Consider the following 27681-nt stretch of genomic DNA (forward strand, 5'->3'; position numbering starts at 1 on the left):
CCCCCCTGCTTTGCTGCTCCGGTGGCCCCGTCCTTTTTTTTTTTTGCTTGGGGCAGCAAAAAAGCCAGCGTCGGTCCGGTCAATTATTGCCCATTACTATCTATCAGCTGGACCATGGACTCTACAGAGATTGCTTTTTCCTTAAAAGTATTCATGTGTGTGCATACAGGTATATTTATATTCACAAACACACTTTGATAGTCTACATTTCTATCAAATTATCTGTCCTTAAATTCTTCTTTTCTTCCTGGTGCTGTTTTTCTCTTTTTTTTTTCTTCATTCTGCTGCAATATTGTTTTTACATGTTGTTCCGTTATCATCATTAAAGCTGTACTTTTAAAAAATAATTAATGCTGAGCAAAAGAAATGCCTGGCATTCAGGTACACTCACATGTTATATTTGACTCCCATCTTTTCATGTGCTGTATATTTATTCTTGCTTACTGTATTTTCCACTCCATGCATCTGGTAAAGTGGGTTATATCTCATGAAAGCTTATGCCCAAATAAATTTGTTAGTTTCTAAGGTGCGACAAGGATTCCTCATTGTTTTTACTGGTACAGACTAATACGGCTACCCCCTGAAGCCTGGAGAAGGTGTATTTCTAAAGGTGTGCTAATAAAACCTTTCACAGAAGGACAGAGGCATCCTGGTCATTGGTATTCTGGGTCTGGTTGCTGCTTAGCATGCTTTCTGGAGTGGTAGTTGGAGATCTAGCCTGGTATTGGTGGCAGGGCCCACAGAGGCACATGAATGAGCAGCACTTTAGAAACAAGTGACAAAGGTACTTCCTGAATTTTTCCCCAGCAAAAGCATAGATAATTGGATTGAGACAACAGTGACTGAATGCTAGTGTTTCAGTCGCATGCATTGCATAATCTATAGATTCGTGGCATTGGTTAACCAATTTATAGTATCTTAAAGTTTCCAGAAAAATTAGTACATTGTATGGGGTCCAAAAGAGGAAAAACACAACCACCACCACTAAAATTAGTTTGATGGCTCTCTTTTTTTTGTGATTTTTGCAGAAGAGCAATGTCCTGATGATCCCAAAATAGCAATAGCTTATGACACAGGCTGGGATAAGGAATCCTAAGACATTCATTGCCACATTGCAGAAAATAGGCCAGATTTCCTTAAGATCATCAGGGTAACTGGGGGTGCATTGTTCCTCTGTCTCCTGGGTGAACACAAATTGTGGCACTGAGACTAAAATGGCCACCGCCCACACCCCAAAAGTGGTAAGAGAGCCATGGCTGACTGTTCTGGCTTTCAGCGAAAATGCTGCCCGAACTATGGCCAGGTATCTATCGATGCTTATGACAGTGATGAAAAACATGCCCCCAAAGAAACCCACATAATAAAGCGAGGAGATGATTTTGCATGGAATGTTCCCAAGCGTCCATCCAAGCATCACATAGAAAGCCCAGAAAGGAAGAGAGATCACGAAGAGCAGGTCTGAGATAGCCAAGTTCAAGAGAAAAATGTCTGTGATGCTCTTCTGTCGGCTGCCCTTCACGATGGCAAAAACCACCAGGAGGTTCCCCACCAGGCCAAGAACAAACACAGGGGCATATAAGGCTGGCAGAAATACTTTCCCAAATGCCTGGATGTGTACTTGATCACAAACTGCAGCTGCTTCATAATAGGTAAATTCAGTTGTCACCTCAGGGAATTGCTGGGTCATGATGAGTGATTGCCTTGCAAAAGAAAATATAAAAGAAGGAAAAATAGTCATCAGAGAGGTAAATCCAGCAACCTGCAAAATACAGTTAAGTGAGCGAGCCAGGTTCTCTTCATGGAGACAGTGAATCAAGAGTTGGCCTCCACAAATAATGCCTTAAATAAATCTGTTCATCAGCATAAAACGTAGGACACCCTGAGCACTGGTAGATGTAGCATTTAAGGATTTCTATCAACAGTTCTGTTTGTGGGGGAATGATAAAAACCCAGTGAGGTGCCCATGCTGCTTGCATAAAGCATGTGTTATTTTAATGGGTTGGCTCCTTTGTTTGATTGCAAATAATCATGTTTTTAATGTAGGAAACCCACAGGAATTTTGTATACCAAGAATATGTGACACAGAAGCCCAGTAACAGCACAGAAAGAATGGCCTGTGAAAGCCCATGATGAAGAGGCAATTTTACTGGCGTTCAAACCAATCTCCGGCTCAGAGGAGCTACCCACTGAATCATGCTCCCACCATCCTCTGACAAACAAAAAGAAAAAGTAGATTGGACATTTGCATGCTTCATTGTTGTTCATTTGTATAGCAGTGTTGCCCAGGGGCCCCAGTTTAGATCAGGCCCCGTTGTGTTAGGCACTGTACAAACGTAGTAAAAGACAGAGGTTTCAGATGCTTGAGTAGAAGTCACAAGAAACTGCACTATTGACCATTAGGAATTCATTTGCCCACAGAGGATGTTTCCTTGTAATGCCAAGTCATCGGTGATTGATTTCTGCCATGCAGCATGAAGTTTATCTCTTATTTCGTAATAATTTATCAGCTATTTTCTGTGCTATCTGGCAGCTGCGGCTTTGTTTTACAACATCTCCCTGTGCAAAGTTCAAACCTGCTCTACTCCAAAATGTTTTAAATGAAAAGTCCTCTTACACATTTAAAATCCTCTTTGGGGTTTTGGCACAGGAAAGAGGGCTGGAGAAAGGCTAACGGTGAAGGGTTCTCTGACTGCTGCTAGCTGCAAAGCTAGAGCAGGGAGTAGGTGAGGCAATGTTAGTAATAAGCAGAAATCATCCTTAGCCTGCTCTTGCAGTGCCAATGCAGGTAGCATTCTCGCTTAAATCAATGGGCCGGCCTGCAGAGTCCATCCAGCAGCCACATCTGTGTGTCTGGATTTAAATTCAGTTGTCTCTATGCATTGAACATGCTATAAAAAGCTAAATGGGGAGAAGAAATCTGATGCTAGCAAAGGCATGATAAGCACCAATGAAGTTGGAAAAATTCTAACTGGAAATGCTCTGTAAATCTTTACCAGTGGGAGTAATTATTGGAACAGTTTACTAAAGGGATATGATACATTCTTCCTTACTGCATGTGTATACTAGTTCAGCCACAAGGTATTGGGATGCTGTAGAAATTACTGAGAGAAATCAATGGCCTCTGTATGCAGGAGGTCAGACTAGGTAATCATGATGGGCCCTTCTCATCTGATCTGATTTTTTTACTTGGATACACAGCTCTGATGGACACTGCAGTATCCTGGCTGGCAGGGTGAGCAATGGCCGTAATGCTCAAATCATCCTCTCTGACACCATAGCAAAAGCGATCTCTGCTCTGCTCTGCCTGCTCTCATGATGCTGAGGTTTTTCTTGGACATCTGCCCATCACACAGTAGGTCACATGTTACTCTGATCTATGGGGTAAGTTTATCCAGCTAGTCCCAAATGTCTGATCAATAGGACTTGTAAATACGGCTAGCTTCTGAAGCTGATTCTTGAGGTTTAACAGCATCTGCTGGCTACCCCCATCATCTCTATGCTGCATTTGATCCCCAGGTGTGTTGTTTGACATTCACTATTTTGAGACAGGGAACTTATGTGGTTTCTTCTTTTTCCTTTCTCTCCCCCTTTATGGGTTGCCTCCTGCGCTGACCCTCTCTCAATGATACAGGCTTAACCACTCTGCTTGTGGGTTCCTTTGGAAAGTTTCAATACCATACCACACGCACAGCTGTGTTTGGCAGACAGTGGCTTTCACGCCCTAGGGCATGTTGAGTCTTGGGGGGAATTGCAGACACAGTCGGCTGGTTGTACACTTACTTTCCCATATTGCACATGCAGTTGGAATGCGTGTGTACATAGTCACCTCCTTGTGTCTTCCCATAGCTTCCTATTTTGTGTACGTAATGTAGGCGCCTCTTTTTTGAAAAAATCGGCTCTTATGGTAACACTGTACTCAGTTAGGCCAGTGCCTCTTAACTGGTGGTTCGTACCGCCCCCCCCAGGAAAGTTCATTATGATTAGTAGTACCAGTCGGTATGTATGTATGTATGTTATGAAAGGCAATCTGGGAGGTCATGGGATGTTGAAAATATTATTAAAGTCTAAAGCTAAGAGAATCTCCCTCTCCCTGCAAACCCTGAGCCCTTTGCAGTTGGGATTCTCTGTCAGGCTCTTGAAACACATACACATAAATTCTATAGGCTTATCATTGTTCTATTTATTGCAAACGTAAGGGCATTTTGAAAAATGTTGATCCCTAGTGAGGGATCTAATTTGAAGAGGCTGAGAAACACTGCACTAGGCTAGAAATGTTTGTAACAACCCCTCACTCAAACACTTGCCCTTGTAGAATACAGCAAACATTAAATCAACTTCTGCTTCTTTCTCAAACCATCTCTCTCACTTTTTTTTTCTTCTCCAGCTCATTTTATTGTAGTCTACTTCCTCTGGTCCCAACCACAGCCCTGCTCTATTTTTGTGTCTACCAAGCTTCCAAAAACATAGCTGTAGAACATATTCTGCTTTTTGGTTTCAGGTAATGGATGATATACTGCCCTGCCAACCAGGGCCAGATTAAGGCAGCGGCTTTAGGTGCTGCAGCCCAGGGCCCCAGCTCAAGGGGGGCCCCACAAAAATAAATCAAAGGCAGTGATCTCCAACTCCATGCCGCTGAAAGTTCTGTGGTGCAGCAGGGTGCTCAGGCAGGCTGCCTGCATGCCATGGCCCCATGCTGCTCCTGGAAGCGGCCGGCTGCTAGCATGTTCCCAGCCAATGGGAGCTACAGGGGAAGCGCTTGTGGGCATGGGCAGTGCACAGAGACATACTGTCCCCCTCCGCTCCAGGGGCTGCAGAGATGTGTCTGCAGCCGGCTGCTTCCGGGAGTGGCATGGGGCTATGGCAGGCAGGCAGCCTACCTGAGCCCTGCTGTGCCACTGGCTGGGAGCTGCCTCTGGTAAGTACCTCCCAGCCAGATCCTGCACCTCACACCCCTTCCTGCACCCCAATCTCCTGCCCCAGGTCAGAATCCTCTCCTGCACCCAAACTCCCTCCCAGACCCTGCACCCTCTCCTGCACCCCAATTCCCTGCCCCAGCCCTCTCCTGCATCAAACTCCCTCCCAGACCCTGCACCCCCTCCTGCTCCCCAATTCCCTGCCCCAGCCCTCTCCTGCATCAAACTCCCTCCCAGACTCTGCACCCCATCCTGCACCCCAATTCCCTGCCCCAGCCCTTTCCTGCATCAAACTCCCTCCCAGACCCTGCAGCCCCTCCTGCTCCCCAATTCCCTGCCCCAGCCCTCTCCTGCATCAAACTCCCTCCTAGGAAAACAACTTGTATACAGGGGCCCCACAAAATCCAGTAGCCCCGGGCTCACTGTTCATCTGGCCCTGCTGCCAACACACCCTTTCTCACATCAGTGATTCTCAAGCATTCTATACTGTAGTGCAGTGGTCTCCAACCTTTTTACGCCCAAGATCACTATTTGAATTTAAGAGCAACCCCGGATCCACCCCGCCCCTTCCCCAAAGCCACGCCCCACTCACTCCATCGCCCCCTCCCCCCGTCACTCACTCTTCCCCATCCTCACTCATTTTCACCGGCCTGGGGCAGGGGGTTGGAGTGCAGGGGGGGATGGGCTCTGGGAGTTTGGGTGCAGGAGGGGGTCCAGGCTGGGGCAGAGTGTTGGGATGCAGGAGGGGGTACAGGGTGCTGGCTCTGGGAGGGGAGTCAGGGCTGGGGGTTGGGGTGCAGCCTCCCTCCAGGCAGCATTTACCTCCAGCAGCTCCCAGTTGGCTGCGCAGCATGGCTGCCCCTAAGGCAGGCTCCCTGCCTGCCCCAGCTCCACGCCAGACCTGGAAGGGGCCAATGCACCCCTGCAGCCCTTGGGAGGGGGGCGGGTGGCACACGGCTCTGCCTGCTGCCCCTCTCTGCAAGCCTTGCCCCTGCAGCTCCCATTGGCCACAGCTCCCTTTCCTGGCCAATGGGAGGTGCGGGGGCGGTGCTTGCAGGCAGGAGCAGCATGTGAAGGGCGACCCCTGCCCTCCCCGCCTCCGTGAGGCCGTGCTGGCCTCTTCCAGGAGTGGTGTGAGGCTCAGGCAGGCAGGGAGCCTGTCTTAACGACAGCCCCACTGAAGATCGCGATTGACCGGTTGGTGACCACTGCTGTAGTGTGTATGTGTATAAATGTAAATATTCACACACACACACACACACACACACACACACATATATATATATATATATATATATATATATATATATATAAAAATAGTTTTGCAATGTTTAGTGGCCATGAACCACACGCCTGGTGAAAAGAGAGCAAACCCAGTTTACATTTCTCATCTTTCCAGTCAAGTTGCTCACTCATTTCAACATGACGTTACAAAAACTCATGCTAACCACTTTTAGATCATGCTAAGAGCCTGCGGGGGTTGTCTCTATGGTGCAGAAATGTGCAATATGGGGGCATGATTTCTACATCTCACTAACGAGTTAGGCATTAATTGGTGCATGTAGCCCATGCTGGTGCGCACTAAAAGTTCCCCAGTGCTCTTTAATGAAGTGCTGTGGTACTATGTTAAAATGCACAAGGGGACTACAGATCAATTAATGAGCAAATTGTTAGTGTGCTTTAGAAATCACAGCTCTGTAGAGTGCATTATCCCTCTATGTAGATTTGCCCTGAGTTACAGGCATTACTGCCGACAAGTCAAAAACAGACCTTTTAGCCAAAGATCTATTTTAGATGTTCTCACTCGGATACTAATTAACACCCTGCTGAGACAGGGAGTGTAGCACTCAGAAACTTAACCCTAAAGGAGTTTTCACACCTCAGTCACACCCTTCACACTCTTGTTTGATTTGCTCATCTAAACAAACCATGGCTTCAGTGCACCCATCACAGATGTGGGTTTTTTTCCATGAGACCGTGTTTCACAGCAGGGAGGTATATTTAGATAATACTGAATAATTTATGCCTGTGCTGGCCCTGGACAAGCCTTAACTTATAGTGGGGACATATGTGAAGACATACAGATGCCTAGGCAGTCCCACCCTAGTTATTCTCTGCCACCGCCCTTCCCACACACAGATGCACTTGCTTCTGCATACCCATGATTACACCCATCCGCCTCTTGCCTGCCTGGGATCTGCTTGAAGGCTGGTGTGTGTCTCTCTTTCACTACTTGATGAAGTTTTATGGCTTCTGGTGATGTCTTTGTGATACTGGCAGCTCTTGCCAAGCATCTTGCCAAGGCTGCAGCCATTATGTAAGAATGGACAAACTCCTAGTTGGAGACCAGACCAGTTCACTTATGTGTGTTGAGTTGCTCAAAATAAGTATCAGTCTTAGAATGTATGTAGTGGTTAGAGTCTATACAATGCTTGTCAATTGCTGCATGCATTCATCTCACTTGTACTGTCTGTATTCCGTGCTATAAGCAAATAAGTAAGTTTTGCTTTATAGCTTTTTGAAAATGTTTGCTTTAAACTTGTGAACTCAGATGGGAAGAATCAAGAGTGATTCCCTTGCCTGTCCAGAAAAACTGTCAAAATCAGGTGGGCCCTCAAGGACCAGCGCAATACAAAGGAATGGTCAATGGCCTATCACACCTTGGAAACGCTACATGCAAGGAAGCTCGTCCTATGGACTTAGGCTATGTCTACACTGGCAATTGAAAGACAAAACTTTTGTCTTTCAGAGGTGTTAACCCCACCCCCACCCCAAAGACAAAAGTTTTGCCGTGGCAAGTACCAGTGTACCAGTGTGAACAGTGCGTTGTTGGCAGGAGCGACAACGCGAACGCCACTCATAGGGGGTAGAAGTTTTTTGTCGGCAGGAGAGCCGACAAACAGCCCTGTCGTTAACAGCTGTGTAGTGTAGACATGGCCTTAGAGACTGAATGAAGGAAATAAAACAAAGACACAGTAAAATTTTCCATCTCTTTGCTGTTTGAACTCTCTTAAGGCCAGAGACACTGATCCCCAGGGGTTATCCCCTGGATCTGCTCTGAAAGACACTTTGACTTGATCACTCATTACAACTGTCACTTTTAGGATTTAGGATATGTCTACACTACGCAGCTTTTAGCGGCACGGCTGTGCCACTACCAGCGTGTCGCTAAAAGGCGCGCAGAGTTTTAGAAGTCAAAGTCCCATTTTCAAAAGTAACTTAAGGCAGGTCTACACTTAAAATGATGCTGGTGTGCCTCTGTAGTGCTAAGTGAAGATGCTTCTCCCATTGGCGTAGTTAATTCCCCTCCCTAAGAGGTGGTAGCTATGTCAATGGGAGAAACATGAGGGGTTAAGTCGACCTAATTACATCGTTCAGGGATGTGGATTTTTCACACCGAGCGGGGTAGTAATCCTGACCTAGGTCTGTAGTCTCTCTTGTGTCTCATTGACAGTCAGTGGGACTTAGACTCCTAAATCCCAAAGGACCAGATTTAACGGTATTTAGGTGCCTAAAGATGCAGGTAGGCACCTGATGGGATTTTTACAAGCATTTATACACCTAATTTCCATTGATTGCCTGATAATCCCATTGAGGTTGTTGGTGTTTTGCTGTTAGCCTTACAGGATGATAATTGCTAGGCTCGCTCTGCTTTTCTTTTTTTTTGAAAATGTGTACTATATTCCAGTGGTTCAATGGTTGGGGGCGGGGGCAAGATGTCTAGACAGGGGCGCCTGTATGTTTTTTGCCGCCCCAAGCACAGCAGTCAGGCAGCCTTCGGTGGCGTTTCGGCAGGTGGTCCGCTGGTCACGTGGATTCAGCGTACCCGCCGCCTAATTGCCACCAAAGCTGCGGGACTGGCAGACCTCCCGCATGCATGCCGCCGAAGGCAGCCTGACTGCTGCCCTCACAGCGACCGGCAGGCCACCCCCCACGGCTTGCCGCCCCTGTGTCTAGAGGGCCCAGCCCTCTCCCCTCCCCCACGTTGGCCCCTGACCAGAGCTGGGAGGCATAACAGCAGAGCTCCTTCACTGCTGGGATGACTGGGTAGCCAGGCTAAATTTGAGGGGCATTGTGAACTCCTGCTCCTGCTTGGCCTCCACACCTTTGACGTCTTTCCTGCACCCTATGGGCACTGGGCACCCCCAGTCTCTGTGGAGAAGTGGAGCAAGGGCCACTGGGAAACCTCAGATGGGTGGAAGGGTTGGATCTGGGATTTTGTTGCTTCCTAGGGAAGCAGAGAGACAGTAGGCTTCCAGAACTGTCCGCCCCCTGCGGGGGGATGGTGCTATTCAGCCAGACTGCCTCTCTGGGTAGGAGCTTGGGGCAGGGTGTGGAGGTGGAGAGATCACAGAGCTGGGTGCAGGGCAAAGTGAGGGAAAGAGTGTGGAGCTAGGTGTGGGGCAGCAGGAAGGGAGTGTGTGTGGAGTGGGTGCAGGGCCGAGAGTGTGGTCTGGGTGCAGAGGAAGTGTGAGAGAGCTCAGGACAGGGGTGGGGGAGCAGCAGGGGGAGTGCTCTGGGCTGAGCAGTGTGGGGAGAACGTTGGGCCCCCTTCTTATGAAATTTCTGATTGTGCCCCTGCTACATTTGTTTCCCCCAGTCTGCTGACCTCCCCCAAGCAGTCCATACTTTTTAGAAATTAATTTTCCATGGTAAATATGTATGTTGGAGGATTCCTTGAATGCTTTTAAAATGCATGTAGACTGGATGGGCTAATTCATACAGATTCAATTTTTTTTCTAAGTTTATCTTACCTGCTCTTTGTCAGTAGTTCTTTCTACAGGGTCTTCCCTCCTCTCTAATCATTCAGATTTCTTTTCTGTGTTCTGTTGAAGACAAAATTTCACATGGAATTCATTATCCTGCCCTTTTGCAGTGACTGTTAATTCCACCCTCTCGTTCTTCCTTAAAATACCACACCTACTTATGTCCTCACTCCTCCCTTTCCCTTGTTTTTGTTTGTATGATTATTTGTAGGATGTCTTCCTTGAAATTAGAGATGAAAGACTTGTTAAATCAATTACTTCATCTGCCTGTCAATGAGTTACATTGGAGCCTGTCTTTTTACAGAACTGTCTAGCCAAGTTTTCAGTAATGGGGATTCCAACCACTTCTTCCTTTTAGGGATTATTCCACCATCTAATAGGAATTGGGAAATCTTTCTTGGTATTCAGCCTTAACTTTCCTTAAAACAACTCCTTTCCCTCCTTGGTATTTTAATGAGATTCTTCATATAGTTGTAGATAGCGACCATATTTCTCTTTCGTTATAGTTTAACCAGTTCACTACCCGTGGGGTGCGCTACACTTATTGATGGTTTGTTGCAAGGGAACATATTTGGAAGCACTTGTTCATCTTTCTGGAGGTGCATCTATCTCATTACAGGTACCTGTCTGACCTACATCACCATATTAGAGAAGCATATCAGAAACATAAATACATGTATCTTCACAACCCTGTGAGGTAAGCCTGCCTTTATTTATTAATTATCCCAGTTTTTTACAAATGGGAAGCTGAGTCATAAACGGATCAAGCAATTTGACCAGGGTCACATGGAAAGTCTGTGGCAAAGCCAGGAATCAGATCTTTTGGGTCAGTGTCTATACCATAAGATCATCATGCTTTCTTGCTTCCCTTCTCCTCTCTGCCATTTCCTCTGTATTAAAGGGATGTACATAGACATTGGTGTTGTGGGGTGGTTGTCTTTTGGACCATGTTGGTCAGTAATATACCCTGGCACCTTGTGTATTTGTAAAATCTTAATACAAATCTAAAATAAAAAACAATACCCAGAGACAGTCAGATGATAGGGTAGATGGATCCTTCAGTCCATCCCTCTGCTCTAGTGCTGGACTGTCCTACACACTAAATTCATGAGTGTTTCAATATGTCCTTAAAGATCTCTGGTGGTTGTGCTTAATTATTTCTCCCGGCAAATTATTCTCCTGTCTACCTGATCTCACAGCAAGATTTCTCCCCTCCACATCCATAATGACTAACCTAAACCTCCCATTTTCTAGTTTCATGGCTGTTACCCATTATACAGTCACCTTTAAGAACCTTAAATGTCAACTCAGATACCAGGAGGCTGGTACCTACAGAGTTCCTTAGATACATAAGAGACCATTAGTAAATATCCCTCTTCTATGGTGTCGCCTTCAAATTCTACATAAAGCATAATTCTCTCTTACCTGACGGTATGCTGCCATGGAAAGTGAATATGTTCTTCTAGCTGACTCTGATTGTTCCTTAAAAAGATTTCTACTTCTTCTATTGTCCTTTTGTGGTATTAGTAGTGCACAGCATCTATACAACCAGCTGCTGCTTAGCAGGGGAAATGAACATTTCCTGGGCTGAACTGCAAAATGTTCTTGGGCTATTCATCTACTCATGCAATAATGTATTGCAGAGTCAGCTCTTTGCTCAGGTCCCACACTGGTGGTAGGGTGGAATAATGAAGCCAGGCAGGTGTCGTGTTTTGGGGTGTGACCCAAACCAGTGAGAGGTTCTGCCACTATTTGTCCTGTAACCCTGAGTGTCTTAAAATGGTCTGCTGCTCTAGCTCCCTGTCTGGATGCTCCCAGCCAGCGTACAAGCACATACCGAATGTCAGTGTGTGTTAAGCAGCCCTGGTTCAGCAACTCTGACTCCATCAGCCTGCTCAGAGAATAAATATAAAATATTAGAATTAGCTTAAGCTTGGTTAGAGAAATGTGTGTTGTAAAGAAAAGCCCTAACTAGCAAGCAAAAGGCCTTGAAAGTAGTAAGTTGTAAGATCGGAAGGAAAGAAGTATGGAGGAGGTCTGGCTCCAAGACTAATGAAATAAAGGGAAGCTTCTAAACAGAAGGTCTCTGACCAACAGCAGTGACTGAAGATGGTTTTAAATAAGACAGAGAATCTGTCTTAGAAAGAGCCAACATGGCCCTTCCCACCCCACTTAACAGTGTTATCTCAAATATTAGGGCCTATGTGAACCCAGATGCAAAGGAAAAACTGTTGGTCACCAAGGAGGAGGGAAGAGAGAGGGAGGAAAGGCCCTGAGGAGAAAAGGAGGTGGTAAATTTTATCTGGATGAATACTGGAAATAAGGATGAACTTTCTCAAATTGTTTTTTAGCTGAAGTCAGTAATTGGCAGTGACATCATTGCTTGTTAAAGGGTATAAAAAAGTAAACTCTTAAAGGATTCATTGCAAATACCTGCCTGACCAGGTTGGAGCTAAGAACCCCTGTATTTAGTCCAATTTGTAAGTACCTGATCAAATGATTATAAACGTTTTGTTAATGTTCAGATGTAGTAAATTGCTTGTAAATTCAGCTTTTTAGGCATGTTTAGAGCAATTGTGTAAATACCATTCAGCCTTTGTATTTAATAACAGGAGTTACAGTTACATCAGTGTCATGATAATATCCAAGCTTAAAAAAGCTTAAAAGACACAATGGCAGAACAGGCGGATGAAGCAGGATCACTTCTCAATGGCTGTGAAGGCGGATGAAGACTGCAATGGAGGAGAAACCCCCGGTCATCTTAGACCTCCTTGCCACTGGATACAGGTGCCTCTTCTGCCAAGATTTGTGTGTCTGTTGGTGCGCATCAGCTCCCCCACATTAAACTACTCACATGCAGGCTTCTTTCACAGGAAGAACTTTTCCCTCATCTCTGTGGAAAATCCTGCAGCAATGGGCAAATGGCGATGGGAAGAGGTGAAGTGATCACCAGAAGTCCCTAGTCACAGATCCACATGCAGGCAGTGACCGCAAGATGGTCATCATGTGCCCCTGGACTGGAATAGGGGGGCAATTTCGGCAGCAGCAGTCATGACTGAACAGGCCTTTTTAGGAACCCCTCTGCTCACCCCATATGGGGAAGGGGCTAGAAAAGGTGCCCCAAATATAAGCTATCCCACCATACCTGCCTGGATAACCATGTCCAGAGGGATCTCTCCCAATGCGGTAGAAAAACAAAAATGTTTCTTGCAACTTGGAATGTCCGTACCTCTCTAGATGAATCAGAAAGTGAAAGGCCCAAATGCAGAACAGCAATTGTTGCCCAAGAACTCTTGAGGTACAACATCGACATTGCTGCTCTCAGAGAAACAAGATGTGCAGATGAAGGCCACTTGAGGGAAGAGGGCGGCGGTTACACTTTCTTCTGGAAAAGAAAACCAGCAAGTGACAGGCGAATACACAGTGTTGGCTCTGCAATAAAAAACCTTCTAGTCAGCCGCCTGACTGAGCTCCCAATCAGCATCAACAAGCACCTTATGACCCAAATAAATCATTTTCCACTATCATCAATGCATATGCACCAACTCTTGATGCTGAAGAACAGAAAGAATCCTTCTACACTGACCTTGATAAAATTTTGTCATCCATTCCAAAACCAGATCCTTTTAGGGGACTTTAACTCAAGAAATTCTGGATGAAATTTTAACGCAGGGGTGGACAAACATTTTGGCCCAAGGGCCACATCTGGGAATAGAAATTGTATGGTGGGCCATGAATACTCACAAAACTGCGGTTGGGGGGTGTGTGGTGGGTGAGGGTTGTGGTTGGGGGGTGGGGCCAGAAATGAGGAGTTCAGGCTGTGCGAGGGGGCTCTGGACAGGGGCAGTGAGGGCGGGAGGGCTCTGGATGGGAGTGCAGGCTCTGGGGTGGGGCTGGGAATGAGGGGTTTGGGGTGCAGGAGGATTCTCCAGGCTGGGATTGAGGGGTTTGGAGGGCAGGAGGGGGATCAGGGCTGGACAGGGGTTGGGACAACAACAACATTGAGATTACAGCCCTTTTCGACCAGAAGAGAAAAGATTTTTTGTGACTGGCAAAACCAACCACTATCCAGTCAGAAGCAGAGCTCTTTCCATCAGCTCAAAGCTGAAGTTCAAAGGAGGAGCCAAGAAAACAAAAACAAATGGTGGGAGGACAAAGCAAAAGAAATCCAAACATTTGCTGAGAGACATGATATCTATGCAGAGCTTTTTTTGTGAGACAAAGACCCTCTCTGGATCAAGCTCATGTGGCCTCATACCTCTGAGGTCCGAAGATGGTAGTACCCTTCTTAAAGATAACAAATCCATCTCAGGAAGGTGGGAGATTAGCATCTTCAAAGTTCTATTGTCCTTCTTAATGCTCCCACTGACTTCAGTGGTGCCAAATTGTTTTATCCTCTGCTACACTGACAGGAATAATCTCCTCAGACAGAGATCACCAGAACATGACACACTCTAGTCATAATCCACCCTACTTCTAGCTCTCCCTGACAAACACCCTGTCCTGGGGAAAATAGCTGATATATCACCAGTTACTTCAGCTTTACACCAGCTGGGAATTCTCCTGTATTGGGGTATTGCCCACCAGACCCATTAGAGTAACTCTCCAGCTAGTTGAATGTCTTTGAGCAGCTCAAAGTAGCCAGAAGAGGGCTGAGTGTCTGGCGCTCTGGGAGTCTAAATCTGCTAAGCAGATAGTTGGTCCATGCCAATTATCTTGCACAGCTGGGAATTAACACAGTGAAATATTCAGCATGGTATGCTCTACTTTGTAAACTTTCTCACAGGTAGATGTCAATGTAAAGAGTATTTTGATATTGTCTTTTTTTTTATCTTAGCAGTGCAAAACAAAGAGAGTTTTTTCAATGGAAGTGCCAAAGAAAAATAATGTTAAAAAAAGTCTCCTCTATGACTCTTATACAGTAATATCATGGAATATAGAGCATGTGCTTCATTTAATTAAAACTTAACTAAAATAAAGACAGTATTGGGCCAACATCCAATTAGGCTAGAGAAGGGACTAAGCTGCAAAATTCAGACCAGGATCTATTGTTTGGTTCAGCAAATAGCAGAGATAGAGACCAGCTGTGAAATTTGGATCCTTATCTGGGTTTGGACTGTAAACCTGCCTCCTCCCCTTCAAAGTTCAGACATGTTCAGATCCAGACTTTTAGTTTGGGTCCATCTCTAAAAATCAATATTTTCCCAGAGCTCTTAGGTTAGGGGCAAGTCTCCCCTTGCTTTTCTGCAGGCACAGGAGCTGTGACCACGGCCAAACCAATAAGGTTCCACTGCACAGGGGTTAGGACAGGATATGGGGAGTGTTTGCTGGGGGTTTTCATCCCAGCACAGAGCTGTCCCTGGGTGTAATTATGGATAGGCTATCAGAATTAAATGTTTATGATTTTATAATTTCCACTGATAATGTCATTTTTTCTATTGTTATCAATTTGAATTTTCACAGGTGCAAGAAATTATGGAGAGTCGGACAAAAATTATTTAACTCATTAAGTAACAGCAACAAACCTGAGTGGTCAAGTGTTGGCAGACTAAAGAGGAAGGAAGGAACAAGAACTTAAAATGTTTCCCATTGACTCAGCAAAATGTGTACATTTTGAAAGAATCATTCTGTGTGTGTGTGTGTGTGTGTCTGTCTGTGTGTGTGTGTGAGAGAGAGAGAGAGAGAGTGAGAGACACCACACACAACACATAGTGATACTTGTATGTATGTGTATTTTTTGTATATACCTATTTCATACCAGTTTTTGTGTCCTTAAAAGCGAGAGGTATGAATGGAAGAATAAACAGCAATAATCATTTCTTGACCTATTCACATTTTTGTTTTAATGTAACAACCCATTTTCACATTTTAATTTTGCTATATCTAATTAATTAGGGTGAAATCGGAGAAACAGGTGTTCCAGGGGAATCTGCATCAAAAGGGAACAGAGGAAAAATGGTCTTTTATAGTCTTTTATGAATATTGATTTGTCTTGAAGTTGGCTTGTTAATATATTGCAGAAATCACATCTTTTTACATCCTCAGGTGATAGAAATCTGTTTTGAATGGATATCTTTTAACATGCTTAATATATATATATTACATCAGTTGTAAACACAATAGTCCAGATCCTGCACTCTGTTGCAGTTGCTCTGTATATCACTAGTATGTCTAAAACTGGTGTAGCCAGATATGGAAGATCAACCTAGTGCAAGAGGCAGCCTCCAGTGGCCTATAGCTGGATGCCACGTCTGTCTCTTGGGACCAGTCTAATGGGCTAGTACCTTGAATGGTCCCTTACAATATGTGCTAACTACTTATGCTAAGCAATCTGTTCCACTGTGCATTTTGCTGTGACACAGGGACAGGGCCGACGGGGGGAGCCAGTACAAATTAGCAGGGCCCGGCTGTCCGGAACGAGGCCTGGGGCCTGGCTTCCCCGGCTTCGTTGGCCCTGTTTAGCCGGTCCTCCCTTGCTGGGGGGCCCCCCAAATTTTTTTTCACCGGGGCCCAAACCCGCTCTCGGTGGCCCTGCACAGGGAGTACCTTTCCCAGACCGGAAGAAGAATTCTGTGTGGCTTGGAAGCTTGTCGCTATCTCTCACCCGCAGAATATCTTTCACTGGTCCAATGAAAGATACTACCTCACTCCCCTTATCTCTCTTGGTACCAATGGCAGCCTGAATAGTTTACAATGAAAGACTTGTGTGGCACAGAGCTGGCTCCAGATAAGGGGAAATACAGAGTCTATTTGATAGAAATCCTATGGCGGGCTGAGGTTATGGGGAAGTTGGTGGAGTGGGCGGGGGTATGTTTTGTTGCTGTTTTTACTGGCTGAAATGTTAAAATTTCTTATTGTATTTTGCTCCTTATGAACAGTAAGTTTAATTTTTCTCTTATAAGTGATTTTATATTTTAAGTTGAAATGATAAATAAGGTACCTCATAGTTACTAGTTTGAAAGAGTCCGATAGATGGTCAAGTCGTCTTCATTTAATAGGCCAAGGTAAACAAAACACTGCTTTTGTGGTAATTGTTTCCTGTTGAACTGTGTTTTCAGCTTATCTGACAAAGGAAGGGAAAAGTCTTAGGCTATGTCTACACTGGTGCTAAGACTTTTGTCCCTCAGGGTGAATAAACACCCCCAGGAATGACAAAAGTTTTAGCGATGCAAAGTGCAGGTGTGGGCAGTGCTTCGTCAGCGGGAGCCGAGTTCCTGTTGACAAGGCTACCGCCCTGTGTGGGGTGGCGGTTTTATTTTGTTGCCAGGAGAGCTCTCTCCCGGTGATAAAGAACAGCCACACAGTGCACCGTACAGCAGCGCTGCTGCAGTGGCACAGCTGTGCCATTGTAAGGTGCGCTGTGTAGACATAGCCCTAGTAGTAGTAGCAGTTTGTATTATAAGTTAGCCAGGCATATTGCTCACCTTTTTCAACTCTTGGTTTTGTAGTTATCATGCTATGACCTATTTTTTTCCCTCACTTCAGCCTGATCTTGCTCCTTCTGAAATGAAGGAGAGTTTTGCCTTTAACTTCAGTGGGAGCCAGATTGGGTCCTTGACTTTTTTTGTGTGTGTACATGTAAAATGCTATTGATTAGATATGTTATACTATATTACACATGACATGGTGCCCGTTATCCATTAATTTCTAACACAGGCTAAAACGTTCAAAAGCACCGGAGTGATTTAGGAACCTCAGCCCCATTGAAAGTCAATTAAATGTATGCTCCCAAAGAACTTAGAGCCTTATGAAAAATTTTGCCATTAGATATTAATAAACTAGGCTAGGCAGGGAAAGCTGTATGCCATTGGGGCTATACATTGTGTTATTCATTGTGTTAGGACAGTTTAATTGGTAGCGCTCTCACTTCTGGGCCAGAAGAAGCTTTTTTGAAGTACGGTCAGTTCCCTTGCAAAGGGCCAGGGCTTGGTCATGCTAAGGTCACTGTGCACTGCTGGAGCTGTGCACTATGACCTAAAAATGATGTTAAAATGGTGTGCCAGCATGGGAGGAGAACCTTGAGCAGCATAGCTGCTGTACTTCCACTGTACTTACCCTCCGGTGCAGAGGTTGTGTCAGGGATGGCTGAAATTGGTTGGGGGAGCATAGCTAGGGATAGAGGGGGTGGGACACTTACGTAGCACCTCCAATCCAAGGATATCAAAGCACTTTACAAATCTGAATGAATTTAGCCTCACAGTGTCTTTGTGAGGAGTAGGCAGACAGGCAAAGGTTGCTGTTCCCATTTTACCACTATCTCCTGAGTCACTGTGCAGTAAGCATTGCTAGAATTCAGCTGAGCCGCACAAAGAAAAGCAGTAGTATGCTGCCATCCTGTCTATTTTTCTTCTTTTAAAAATGGTTATATGTGAAAATATATGGGGCCTGATTCTCTTCTCACCTAACTATAAATTAGGAGTATATCCACTGAATTGAATGGAGTTAAACTGATGTAAAACTGGCATTAATGAGATGGAGAATTTGGCCATAGAGTCGAGAAGTACGCAATAGTATCTATATACCATTTGTAGATTGTCTGTCTGTAATTTATGCCAATGTTTCCAGGGTGATGCAGGTTATCTTGGTCAGAAGGGTACCAGGGACATCAAGGACACAAGGTATGAACTGACCACAAAAAGTGGTATGTAATTTTATTTGCATGAAAAGCTACTCACTTTAAATTTGAAGATGAGGATTGGTGATTTTTTTCCTGTCTCAGGATACCATATATGTTCAATAGTTTAAATTATTAATGCATTTTGGTGGCCTGGGGGTGGGTATATTGTTGTCGCAATCCGATTCATAGTTATGGCTATATATGGCTATATAAAGTTGCCTATTCCCCCAGCCCAAGTTGTAAAAATCCCTAAATAAACGCAGCCACTTGGCTTTTCAGTGTTACCCTGGTCCTGCCTGTCTTTTCCTCACGCAATACCAAGCTTGAACGAACCCCCAGCTCATTCAGACAATTGTAAGCTGCTTGATTATGTCACTTTGAAAATGCTACTTCTGTATTTTTGCCAGCAATATGAAAATAAGTTTGTGTGTTAGTATGTATATCAAATTATCTTACAAACACTTTGAACTAAAATTCTAGGAGTCAGATTTTCAGAAAAAAAGAGATCCAAAGTCCAGGCATGTAACTGTGTGTCTACATTTCCACACTACTGCAGCTGAGAGGACAAATCAGGTATTTGCATGTGCAAATGACTATTTAGATGCCCAAATCTAATTTTTCATGCCAATTTACGCATCTATTTAAATACCTAATTGTACTTAAAATATAGTTGCACTTTTTCATTTGGATCTTGGGCCTTTCCTGAAAATTGTCAATTAAAGAACAATACATGTTTGGCGTTCTGTGTTGCAATATTTTTTAAAAATTAGGAACGTATATCTGGTTTTGGAATTATTTCTGTCCATTTTTGATGTTTGCCGCTTATGGATGTTTTTGGATAGTTTGTAATCACAGGCTGGAATTAAAAGATAACAATAAAAGTGAGCTGAGATGTCACTCATTTCAGAAGTTAAACCACTCAAATCTAATTCTTGTTTGTAATCATTACTGCTGTTTATGCTTCAGTAGTGTCATACAGAGATACATTGGACTGATGCTTAGGGGCAGCAACATTACACTTGATTTTCAAAGGTGCTGAGCACTTTGATTCCCATATATGTTATTTATTTATTCTTCTCTCTCTTCCCAGACCCCGTTTAAATAAAACACCCACATAGAAACAGTAACAGTTATCATGATCCTACCATTCTGGAACTTAAATTGCCACAATAGAACAATACATATTAAATGAAAAGAGATAAAATACATAGTACAGTGAAGTTCTGCTATGATTGTCTTGTTTTACAAGCCATTCTCGCATTTTAATGATCATAATTATCAATGCAGTTGAAAGCTTTAAATTATCTAGTAATCTGCAATCCTTTTCTTCTAGGGTGCTAAAGAAGCAAAGGGAAAGCACCCTTTTTCCGTATGTATCTCTGGCATATTCTATATTCAATATACATTTAGAAATAAACCACTTCATCAGCTAAGAATTCCTTTCTTTCTTCTTGTTTTGTTTCTGCTCTGCAGCCACGTGAACTCATTAACTATGTGCGCAACCACAACTGTAAGTACTATATCTTGCTTTATTAAATTGCATCACCAATTTACAGACTTATCAGCCATGTACATACAAAGAGTGAGTAACTGCTTGACAACTAAACCACCTTCATTTCAGAAAGAGTACATTTTGCTCACAGTATATCCTTTTTACAATGCTGCTTTAGCTGTGTTTGTACCGTGTACAAAGTGAATCGCTAAATGTCTATTGATTCTAGTAATCAGTCGGTAAGTGCATGATCATTTCTAACATGCTTCCTTGATTTCCTTTGAAAGGCCACAAATTACAAAACAAACAAAAAACCCTCTTTTGAAATAGAAGACACTTTTAAATTGGCAATAGCTGTTCTAGGGATCTGTGTTCCCTTTGTTGTGTATAAAATAGCCTTCATGGAAATTAGGTGCATGGGGTACTTGGAAATGGCTAGTGTCTCTATGAATAATGAAGATGCCCTGACTGTCCTTAAGGGAAGATAAGTGAGTAAATTACATTATTTTCTGTAAATCAATCTTAAATACAGATTATGGACCGTTACTCATGTGACTAGTCTTGATCTTCAGCTGAGTTTATTTAAGCAGAGAATATTTGGTACAATATTAGAATGTTTCATTCCAGTGTCTCAAACCGTAAAATTTGCCAAAACAGAAACTCAGGAGTTTGGATAATTTGCTGAATTACTTACATCTGTTTCTCTAAACTCTGTTAGAAACCAGGGACCATAGAAATCTACAATAAGAACATACAGTGCAAATGAAGGGACAGAAGCTGAACTCCCGGTGCACCTAACAACCAATGAGAGGTTGTGAACATCTGCATTTCCATTCAATGCAGTGGAAGATGCGGATGATCAGCACCTCTGAAATTTAGGCCATTACCGTAAAGATACTTATGGCACATCGCTCCGGATTACTTGCCTTTTAACCGCTAAAGCTGCGAATTATGTCACTTACCCATCTGAGGGCTGCAGGGTAACTTTTGTCATGTGAGCCATCCAACTGACTTTAGAACCACAGAGGTAAAACTTTTATTCATGTTTATGAGAATTGCAGGATGATTTGGCTTAAAACTTCATTCATCCTCCTCAATATCTGATGGAGTACATAGCATCTGAGGCAACTTTGGAAACAAATATACTTGGAGATGATCATCAGGTCCGTTGGGAAAACCTGCCCCACTGTTTTCTTCTCTTCTCACTCCCAGAAGTTCTCACTGACCTTCTCAGAGTGCTGCTTTTACACTCACAATTTTTAAGGCCCTGCATTGAGTCCTCCACTGTGGGATAAAGGGTATTGGACATATGATCAGAAAGGGGCCATCAGTGCTTCTCTTTAACTGGTCAGAGTGATTGGTATGTGTTATGATATACCCAAGGCCCTGAAATTGCTGTGTCCACAGCAGGAGTGAGAAACCAGTATGCTTCCTTTAATCATGAATTTCTTCACATTGAATGCCAGCCTTGACAACTATTAACACTTAAGAGTTTGTTGTCCTCACAGTCTGCATATATTTGCAGTTTCAGATGTATTGGAGTTGGTAGGATCATGCACTGAACCAAAAAGAAGGATATATGGTTCTTTTAGTTTAATTTCCACAAATCTTTTAAGTTTATGGCCCAGTGTATCACTGATTCCCATTGTATGAATGTTTTCAGCTTATATTTTCTTGGCCTTTTCTTACATGTTTCCGACTTGCTTCTTGGTATGTTAGCATCCTCGATCCTTTGCATCATTCGTCTTTGATATTGTTAAAGCCCCATATAGCTAATCTCCTGGAATGTTACTATTACCAGTTCCAAAGCGGTATGTAGCCTTCTTTTGTATCTTTTCTTTCTCTTGTATCTTTCTGTCATATTGTTATCCTGTGTTGTTCTCTCTCCCTTTTCCCCCCTTTTTCTAATCTCTCAGACAGGGACACAGACAGGGCTACACTCCCTGACCCTACACATTCCAATGGTGCCTCACTTCCTCGAACTGCTGATGAATTTTGTTCTCTGACTCCGTGACATACCCGGGTTACAATCCAGATTGACTAGCTGTGTCACCCCTGCCCTCTAACCTGGAGTGCCATTTGCAATGTTTTACTGCTGTAGCCTCCAGCCTGGACTGCTCACGAACAGCCTCCAGCATGCTAGCCACTCCCAGCTGTGTGTGTGCTGTAGCCAGCCAGCCACATCTTGGCTCTTACCAGCCTGGGTTATACTTCAGGGTGACCCCAACACACCCCCAGTCTTATATTTTCCCCCCAGAAATATATATCTTGTACTGCACAGCCCTCTCCTGCACAATCCAAATTTATATATAGTCCGTTATTGCTTTAATACAAATAATATACCCAAATGGCATTTCCCAGACACTTCAATTTAAAACACTGGATTAAATAAAACAATAAAACAAGTTTGTTAACTACAAAGAGAGAGACTTTAAGTGAGTCCAAGGAATGAGGCATAAAAGTCAGAAATGGTTATAAGAAAATAAAGTTCAAACGCTACTGGTGCCTAACTTAGCAAATATCAGAGGGGTAGCCGTGTTAGTCTGGTTCTGTAGAAGCAGCAAAGAATCCTGTGGCACCTTATAGACTAACAGACGTTTTGCAGCATCAGCTTTCTTGGGTGAATACCCACTTCTTCGGATGCAAGCAGTGGCAAGCACTTAGCAAACTATATCAGATTCAAGCAAAGTTTCTCATCACATGCTTTCAGCAGTCTTACTGATGAAACTTCTTAGGTCAGGACACCTTCTCCAGTCCCACAAATTCTTCTGTTGTTATTTCTGTTGCCATGAATATGATGAACAGGGATGGGGGAGGTCTTGGGGTGTTTGTCCCTCCTTTTTATAGTGTTAGTCCCCTCTTGGAAAACATTTCCAGCTGATATTCAGGAGACAGAGTCTATAGGGAAGGATGTTCCCTGCTGCATCTTCCTCACCTTTTTGAGTGCCCTTTGTTTCCCTTCCTGCTTGAAGACTCTGATTACTGCTTAAATGCAAATTAAGCCGAGCACACATTCCTTTGTTTGAGACAGACCTGTATGCCAATCTCAGTTTGGAACACGTGTTAACACAATGCAGTGAAATCTTATAACATACAATGACATACAATGTTGCCACACACATTTTATCAGGACAATAATGACCAGCAAATTATGAGTTTTCAAAAGATACCTCACACGGCGTACTTTGTACAAAGATTATTACAGTACAGTATAGACTATAGACACAAGGGTACATTCTGTCACACTCTCCTTTTCCAACCCTGCTTTTTTTGTTCTTATCTTCACCCCTTCCATGCCTCCTTGCTGCTTTACATTCCACTCCCCCAAAAACACCCCTGAATATTAGCCTCTTTTGCAACTGCATCACATTGTTAATTTATATTCAATTTGTGATCCACTATAACCCCCAGATCCTTTTCAGCAGTACCACCACCTAGCCAGTTATTCCCCATTTTGTAGCTGTGCATTTGATTTTTACTTCCTAAGTGTAGTATTTTGCACTTGTCTTTAGTGTATTTCATCTTGTTTCAGACCAATTCTCCAATTTATCAAGGCCATATTGAATTCTAATCCTGTCCTCCAAAGTGCTAGCAACTCCACCCAGCTGGTGTCATCTGCAAATTTTATAAGCATGGTCTTCACTCCATTGTCCAAGTTATTAATGAAAATGTTGAATAGTACCGGACCTAGGATAGACCCCTGCATGACCCAAATAGATACATCTCCCTAGTTTGACAGCGAACCATTGATAACTATTCTTTGAATATAGTCTTTAAACTAGTTGTATACCCTCCTTATAGTAATTTCATTTAGACCATAGCTGCTTATGAGAATATCATGTGGGACTAATCTTTACTAAAATCGAGATATATCACGTGTATTGTTTCTTCTCTATCCATTAGGCCAGTAACACTGTCAAAGAAGAAAATGAAGTTGGTTAGGCATAATTTGTTCTTGACAAAGCTATGTTGATTATAATTTATAATCCTATTATCTTCTAGGTACTTATGAATTGTTTAATAATTTGTTCCAGTATCTTTCCTGGTATCGAATTAGGTTGACTAGTCCAGAGGTTCTCAAACTTTGGTGGTGATGGTGGTGGCCCTCCAGGGGGTTGTGGAATGTATTCAGGGCAGGGAGGGAGTGAGCTTTAGGGGAAAAAATTTGCTGCATACATTTTACCCACAGCAATGAATAACTTGCAAAGCTGATTCCTCCAGACATATCAGATCCTCAGATGGTGCTGAGCATTTGACTCTAGGTGGCACTGTGCATTTTAACGGATTTATGTTAAGTTTGCATAGCAGTATACAAAAGTCATTGCCATCTGTATGTTAATCCGTTTGCTATGACGCGGTGTGCACGTTTAATTGTAGTCATCAACCACAATCACAGTTTTGCCTTTGCTCTTATTACATTGGATCATTGGCTCTGTTTGAATCAATGCCTTACTGTTTTTAATATTTAGTGAGAGTTACGTGTTGATTGTTTTTTAATCGGTATATGCACTTGTTTGGTAGGAATAGGGGGGTGTAAACTACTACAGACACAAAGAAGGAGGTGGGGTGCAATCCAATAAATTTGAGAACCACTGGACTAGTTAGGCTGGTCTATAATTCCCCGGGTCCTCTTTGTTCCCCTTTTTAAAGATAGGTACTATGCTTGCCCTTCTCCAGTCCTCTGGGACCTCACCCAACCTCTATGAATTCTCAAGGATAATCATGAATGGTTCCAAGATTGCTTCAGCCTAGTTCTTTAAGTACCATAGGGTGAATTTCATCAGGCCCTGCTGACTTGAATACATCTTACTTATCTAGTAGCAGAGGGGTAGCCGTGTTAGTCTGGATCTGTAAAAAGCGACAAAGACTCCTGAGGCACCTTATAGACTAACAGATGTATTGGAGCATAAGCTTTTGTGGGTGAATACCCACTTCATCAGACACATGTATGCTCCAATAACGTCTGTTAGTCTATAAGGTGCCACAGGACTCTTTGTCGCTTGTTACTTATCTAAATATTCTTTAACTTGTTCTTTTCCTGTTTTGACCTCTGTTCCTTCCTCCTTGTTATTAATATTAATTGGTTACGTATCTGGTCATAGTTTAACTTTTTAGTGAAGATTGAAGCAAAACAGGCATTAGACACCTCAGCCTTCTTGATGTCATCCATTATTAGCTCTTTTGCAGCTAAGCAGGGGACCTACACTTTCCTTCATCTTTCTATTACTCCCAATGTATTGATAGAACCTCTTGTTATTGCCTCTTATGTTCTTGTACATTTTGTGCCTTAGTCAGAGGCACCAACATCCTCTCTATCCGGGGGGTGCTCGACCCCCCCCCACCTCAGCCTTGCCCCAACTCCACCCCTTCCTCCAAGCCCCCACCCCTGTGCAGCCTCTTCCTGCCCCTGCTCTACCCCTGCATCCCCACTCCACCTTTTTCCCAAGGCCCAACCCCACCCTGCCCCGCTCTACCCCCACCCCACCTCTTCACTGCCTCTCCCCACCCCCTCCCCCAAGCGTGTCTCATCCCCGTTCCTCCCCCTCCCCCCTAGTGCCTCCTGCATGCCGCTGAACGGCTGTTCCATGACATGCAGGAAGTGCTGGAAGGGGGAGAGAAGTTGATAGGTGGGGCTGCCGGCAGTCAGGAGGTGCTAGGGGTAGAGAGGAAGCTTGGCTGCCGATAGGTGCTAAGCACCCACTAATTTTTTTTCATGGGTGCTTCATGTCAGCACCTTTTGGCCTTGGCCTTTCTGATTTTGTCCCTACATGCTTGCGCTATTCTTTTGCATTCATCCTTAGTAATTTCTCCACGTTTCCACTTTTTGTAGGATTCCTTATGATTGTCAGGTTATTAAAGAGCTCCTCATGGAGCCATATTGTCCTCTTATTATTCTTTCTATCTTTCCTTTGCATGAGGATAGCTTGCTGTTGTGCTTTTAGTACTATCTCTTTGAGAAACTTCCAGCTCTTCTGTGAACTTCTTTTAGCCCTTAGATTTTCTTCCCATAAGACCTTATCTGCCAGTTCTCTTATTAAAGTAATTTTGGTGTTTCTCTTTTCTCAGAGTTTCTTCTTATGTTATAACAACCTTTGTCTGGGTACCATCCTAGTCCTCTTTATGGCTTATACCATGAGCTTAGATTACAATTCCCTTCCCATTCACTAGCTTTATTTTCAGCTGTCTTTCCTAACATCATATGCCTCTACTACCATTTGGAGCCACTAAACACACTGAAACATATTTAATCATAGAAGTATCCCATGCATTTCCAAGGCTGAGTGTTGCATTTAAGTAAAGTACAATAGGCATGGTAGGCCCCATTGTGCCTGATGAGCATGGAGCTGGGGGCAGTACAGAACCACATTACCACTTGGAGATCTCCAGGAATGATTGTGCCTCAGGAAACGCAATCCCTTCTGAACCTTCCAGACAGGAAGGGAAGTGCTCCATAATCCCCCTCTGCACCCAGCCACTTTTGCAAGTCTGTATGTGGCATGGGAGGGGGCAAGACTATGACTTTGGCTTCTCCCTGCCCCTCCCTTCCCCACAGTTCGAAGGAGTACATGGACGGCAATTGTGTCCAGCACATGCACTCCTCAGTGCAGTGTCTGAAAAAGTCTCATTGCATTCCTGAACTGTGCCCCAGCACAACCTGCCCTTGCATCATTTTCCGTATAGTGAGTCCCTAGATAGCATGCAGCATTATATCAGGTTATCCAGGGAAAGCAAAATTAAATAGTTATTAATCACTTTAAAATAGCTTGCATTTTTTATCTTGTGATTTGTATAACATTTGTTTTTATCTTCTAGGAAAACCAGAATGCCCAGTCTATCCAACGGAACTAGTGTTTGTTTTGGACATATCCCAGTTACTTGAAAGAATAAGAGAGACTGTAAATCAGTAGTGAATGCCACCAAAATTAGAGACAGCAACTGCCTGCCCAGTGGGAGCTAGAGTCACTGTTGTGTCCTACAATTCCAATATTCGTTATCTGATCCGCTTCTCCGAGTTCTACAGCAAGAATCAGCTTCCTCAACAAACTTGAAAATCTGGCTTATGAGAGATCCTCAAGTGAATGGGATATTGCCAGAGTGATGAGATTCATTGCCAGGAATGTTTTCAGGTGAACTCGCCAAGGTCCTCATGTGAGAAAGTAGCAGTGTTTTTCAGCAATGGACCTTCTGCAGAAGAATTTTCTATTAACACAGCAATTCTGGAGTACAGTGCATTTGATATTGTTCCAGTAGTTATCACTTTTAATGAAGTTCCCCACATCAGTCGTTCTTCCGCAGTAAGAAATCCACTAACATTTTCATTCTGATGGTCAGTAACAAGACTTTGTATTTCACAGCCTTCAAAACATAGTGGGCCACATTCATCCTTTGGTGTAACTCCATTATCTTCAGTGGAGTTACACCCAGGACAGATCGGGCTCATTGGATTGGTTATTTGTGATTATATATGGGGCCAAATCCAGAAGACTTACATGAATAGTGATTATTTATGCTAGTGATCCCATTAAAGTCAGTAGAACTACTTAAACAGGGGCAGGGAAACTTTTTGGCCTGATGGCCGCATCGGATTTGGTAAATTGTATGGAGGGCTGGTTAGGGGAGGGGGGTCGTGGCCTGGCCCTCACCTCCTATCTGCCCCATCCAACCCCCCCATTCCCTGATGGCCCCTCTGGGACCCCTGCCCCATTCACACACCCCCGCTTCCTGTCCCCTGACTGCCCCCAGACCTCCGCCTCCCCATCCAACCCCTCCTCTCATTCCTGATGGCGCCCCCGGGACCCCTGCCCCATCCAACCACCCCTTCTCCCTGTCCCCTGACTGCCCCCTGCCACCCTATCCAACCCCCCCTCCTTCCTGACTGCCCCCCAGGACTCC

General features: G+C 43.9%; 1 protein-coding gene and 1 long non-coding RNA gene across 2 annotated transcripts; one reads left to right on the forward strand and one right to left on the reverse strand.

The window, feature by feature from the left end:
* Positions 1–11275, reverse strand: CX3CR1 (C-X3-C motif chemokine receptor 1). Its single transcript, XM_045002999.1, has 3 exons — positions 11105–11275; positions 9668–9739; positions 1–1700 (listed from the first exon to the last, which is right to left on the reverse strand). Exon 3 carries the CDS (start codon positions 1685–1687, stop codon positions 629–631), a length of 1059 nt encoding a protein of 352 aa, XP_044858934.1. The 5' UTR covers positions 1688–1700; positions 9668–9739; positions 11105–11275; the 3' UTR covers positions 1–628.
* Positions 10298–27388, forward strand: LOC123362603. The gene is made up of 6 exons (XR_006576497.1): positions 10298–10376; positions 18245–18297; positions 18777–18869; positions 19630–19665; positions 19770–19806; positions 26602–27388. It is a non-coding gene; the product is annotated as an uncharacterized LOC123362603 (long non-coding RNA).
* The last annotated feature ends 293 nt before the right edge of the window (positions 27389–27681 follow it).

This window comes from Mauremys mutica, chromosome 2, assembly GCF_020497125.1.
Source record: "Mauremys mutica isolate MM-2020 ecotype Southern chromosome 2, ASM2049712v1, whole genome shotgun sequence".
NCBI lineage: Eukaryota > Metazoa > Chordata > Testudines > Geoemydidae > Mauremys > Mauremys mutica.

Excerpts from the sequence above, each read along its gene's own strand:
- CX3CR1 (XM_045002999.1), bottom strand. The coding sequence starts at position 1,687 with ATGACCCAGCAATTCCCTGAGGTGACAACTGAATTTACCTATTATGAA.